This window comes from Cryptomeria japonica, chromosome 7 (genome assembly GCF_030272615.1).
Source record: "Cryptomeria japonica chromosome 7, Sugi_1.0, whole genome shotgun sequence".
NCBI lineage: Eukaryota > Viridiplantae > Streptophyta > Pinopsida > Cupressales > Cupressaceae > Cryptomeria > Cryptomeria japonica.
The window spans coordinates 737524580-737529102 of record NC_081411.1 but is presented as its reverse complement, the minus strand read 5'-3'; the positions used below and the strand labels follow the sequence as shown (position 1 = coordinate 737529102).

General features: G+C 34.2%; 1 protein-coding gene across 1 annotated transcript; it reads right to left on the bottom strand.

Annotated features, from left to right (window-relative positions):
• Nucleotides 1–2905: 2905 nt before the first annotated feature.
• On the bottom strand, nucleotides 2906–3973 carry LOC131042071 (glutathione S-transferase U20). The gene is made up of 2 exons (XM_057975375.2): nucleotides 3484–3973; nucleotides 2906–3389 (listed from the first exon to the last, which is right to left on the bottom strand). Exons 1-2 carry the CDS (start codon nucleotides 3805–3807, stop codon nucleotides 3024–3026), a joined length of 690 nt encoding a protein of 229 aa, XP_057831358.1. The 5' UTR covers nucleotides 3808–3973; the 3' UTR covers nucleotides 2906–3023.
• Nucleotides 3974–4523: the final 550 nt, after the last annotated feature.

Here is a 4523-nt window from a genome sequence, read left to right as displayed (position 1 = left end):
ACAATCAAATCTATGATTGACCTCTGCCAGGAGATCTACAACAATATAGAAGCGAAAATCCAGTACAGTTTCTCAGGCATTAGACTACCCAAGTTTCCTCCCACGACAATTGCCCCTGTCGCACAAATCATTGCATTTATAACAGACGGAGTAAAGAAATTTGAAGCATTCCACTTATGATCCTCACTAATATTACTTGTCATATCTGTACCCTTTCCCGATTGGACCCCCATCAAAGTGCTCAATTCCTCTCTTACTACTAAAATGGGCGTAAATCCTTCGAGTAAAGTAATGGAGAGCGCAACAAACAAAAGTATTTTGGTTTGCCTTTGTGTGATGTCCTGGTTATATAAAAGCAGGGTAACAATGGCAATGCTCATGCCTACCTTGAGAAAGATGACTCCTGCTCTACCATGATCAGAGGGTCGATGAAGATTTTTACTCTCTTGTGATTGATCGCTGTGCGGGGGGAATTTTCAATCCAGCTCCAGTAAGGTCCTATGGAGTAGAAAATGATAGCCTCTTCCATAGCTTCCAAGTGTAAGCGCTATGACACCCCAGTTAAATGCAGAGGCCAAATCGGTAAATTCCCGTATGTATTGGACGTAATGATCATTTGCTTCTGGAGTCTGAGCAGAGGAAATACCTGAATGCAAATGATTTACAAATATAAGAACAGGCTAAAACAAAATGTGATCTAGATCAGAGAAATCTTTAACTTTGTTGCGAAACTGACTATAATTTCCTTCCAGCTCACCTATTCCAGGAGTATCGGTTGAACGAGATCTAATGCTGTTTTGCCTTCTTGTTATGAGGTGCTCCTCACGGACTGCTGTGACAGTAGCTTGCCTCAGCATTTTCCCAGCTTCATTCTTGTTTAATCTACCAAGAATTTCAGCAGAAAAGCTACCAAGAGTTTAAGGTCTGCCTTGAGAAGCAAATTTTTTTCCTTATTTATAGGGATCATCAAAATAAAAGAGGAAAATAAATTAATGAGAAGGAAAGATCTGGAAGCAAAGGGGGGTGCATTACCAGGCAGCAACGAGCTTGACTTAGATGTGGTTTTTTTTTAAGGACAAAATATCCAATCAAGAAGGGCACTACCACGCAGCAACGAGGTTTCGCTGAAATTCCATGTCAATGGGTAAATTCAGCGAAGATTTTAATTCGAGGGATCATTGACCATTTAAAAAGAATTGGGTTAAAATATTTGAATGTGGGGACAAAAAATGCCCAGTAGAAGCGCACAGGAAGCTTAGCAGCAAGCCAGATGTCCCATTTCTTTTATGTAAAAAATATTTTAGCTGGTAATAAAATGAAATTTACGAAAATAGATTGAAAATATCTGAGTGGGACAGAACATGCCTGCTAGTGTGGAGAAGGGTCGGATGGTAATATCATCAAAATAAATTGTATATAAAATGAGTGGGGTGTAAGTGCGGAGAATGGTAAGAGGAAATAATACATCTTTTATCTTTTTATTTGTTTTTATATATAGCAATTATTCTTTTGTTAATTAGAGGAAAAAGATTTTATTTTTTTAATAACATAAATATAAGATAGAAAAATAGTGTTTCTTTATGAATTCATAAAGAATAAGGTTTTGTTAGATGTTTGAGAAGACATTTTTTAACAAAAATAGAGCATATATGCATACCTTGAGCATTGTTGTTCTTTTAATTTGAAAAATGCATCTTCTATAAATTTTGTTTCCATTGTGAAGATCTATTAAGAGACATTATATATTTAAAAAATAAAAAATATATAATTATATAGAAAAAGATCATGTGCAAAACTCCATATGAGTGATAAGCCAAACTAGATTTGTAACTTTCTAGTATTATGAACACAAATCTAGGCCATTTGATTCTAAAATAAATTTCACAATAGGATCACAGAAACCAGCAAAACAAACACAAATGAAACTAACTTTACCTTTCTTTATGACTATTATGTCTTGACTTAAGGTATGAAAGCATTTTGTTTGACCCCTGGTGTTGGATTTAAATGGTTGAGCTTTTTCTTAAGCATCTTATCATCTTGCATCATCTAGCTCTAAATCTTGCATCGTAGAACTATAATTTACTAACTGCACACATTATCAAGAATATATCTTCTATGTTTAGGAGCGTTGTCTTCAATCATTTTTTGAGTTGTTAAGTCAATATCCTTAATTTGACACAAAGGAGGTAATTATCCTCTCCCTATACAGATCAACAAACACCAAGTAACAAATTTTGTGTGAAGAGAGATTGATGACATCAAAGTAAATTCAAAAAGAATGTGAAAGTTTGTGGAACTTAGATCTATATACCTTGATTAGATCTATAATAAATTGATATATAACTTGATATACAAATCAATTATTGATTCCAAAAAAATTACCAATATCTTTACATTATTAATAAATTAATTCTATCATTTATAATAATTTTCTACTTAAATACATCTATGTTATTTAATCTCTGTATTGTTTATTTCAAAATATTTATTATTCAACTTCTACAACAAAAAAATAAAGACACTTACTTCTTCAATTGCAATCAAATTAAAAGCCTGAAAAACTACTGAAGACTTCTTTTGCGGCCCAAGTGTGCTGTTTTATTTTTGGTACTCTGCTCTGTTTCAATTTAAAAAGCCAAGAAAACAGAGTACTAACGACTATTGGTAATGCGCCCAAATTAGTGGTCAAAATAATGGAGGGATTAGCAGGTGGCTTTGACATCAACATTTTTGTTCGACTACACCAGAAATGAAATTGAGGCTAGTAAAATTTGCAGATTAAAATTTATCACTAAAATTTATATATGAAGGGCGCTAAAATTTATTTCTCTGCAACCTCTGAAATCATTTCTTAACCCCTATTTCTCAAGTGAAATTAGTTTACAGAGACAAACACAACAGGAAAAGTTCTAGAATAATTTTTATTGATTTTAACATTGAAGATCATAGATATCATATTACATTCTAAGGATTTTTCAATTTTCATTCATAATATCAGAGTACCAGTTTTAAGTAAAACATTAATTTGATGTAGACAATGCTTTCTTCCTTGACCGGGTGAACCATTCATGCGATGCTTCAGCACTTGGGAGAATTTTTACAACACTCTCTCTTTTAGAAACTAATTCAATCCAAGCGCTCAAATGTGGGCAACTCTCCAAAGGAATTCTGAATTCCCCAAAAATTTCTGCAGAATGCCACAGGAACACATACGGAACAAGTACAATATCAAGATAACCAAATTTATCTCCACCAAAGTAGGGTTTCCCCCCTGAGATTTTCTGTATCGCCTCTTCTAGCAAAAAAAGCGAATCAATGAACTCTTTCTTAGCAATTTCCTGAGCTTCTCCCTGTCTCACTATAATTCTGTATTCAGCAATCCAAAACTGCCAAAAGACAAAACCCAATAACATAAGTGTACAAGCCCTTGTAAATAGCTAATAACATTAAGAAGATCTAGTATAGTTATGAAATTCTTGCCTTGTTATCTATGAAATCGGCCCAGAACCTGGCAATGGCTTTTTCGTATGGATCTGTGGGTACAAGAGTTGAAAAAGAAGAGTAGGTGTCGTGTATATATTCAAGAATTATCAGAGACTCCGGCAATGGCTTCCCTTTGTGAATAATGGTGGGCACAGTCTTGTAAATGGGATTGGCTTCTAAAAGATCGGGGCTTTTGTTGTCCATATCCTCTTCTTGGGTATCATACTCCACACCCAACTCTTCCAATGCTATCAACACTCGATTAGCATAGGGACTCACCCATAGCTTTAATACTTTGATTTTCTCCTCTTGGCTGCCCATTCTGTTGATCACTAATTAGCTCCTCCTGTGGAAAATGTACCGAGTGAAATGAATGAAAATGGTTGTTTCAATTGGTATATATAGAGAGATGGGCAGGATCACAAGGCAAGGAGGTTTTAAAGCTCACACGAAGCCATAAAACAAACGGCAGGTAGTAGTGGTGGAGGGTAATCCCGCTGGAATTCCACGGGGAGCTGAGCCTTTTGGTTTAGGGTATTCTTGGTCAATTTTGTCTGCATAATAAAATCTGTATGTCATCTTCAAGCATGTGAGTCACTAACTTTTTCAAGCATATGGGCCTTTTGATGATGACAGATTATACTATTTTAATGACATTTGGTTCTTCAAACTTATTTGCATAGCTTTAGAGAACCATACATCTTTTTGATAGAGCCTTGTACAATATAATGGATTGTCATTGTCTAATATCAATGATTCAATCACTACTTGTGATATATTTATTTATATGTTTAATTATATTATATTTGATTTGTTTATACATTTTATCATATCAATGAGACCATATTATCTATAAAAGTCTTAAATGAAGGTAAGTGCAAGGAATTGAGTTCATTTTTAATGAAAGTAACATCGTAAAAAATGCCATCAAGAATGTGTATGCATTCTGAAAAAAAATATATGCCCATTTAGAAATAGAAGCCCAAATCTACAAAAATACACATTTATAATGAATACACATTTAGATTTAGGGGTCC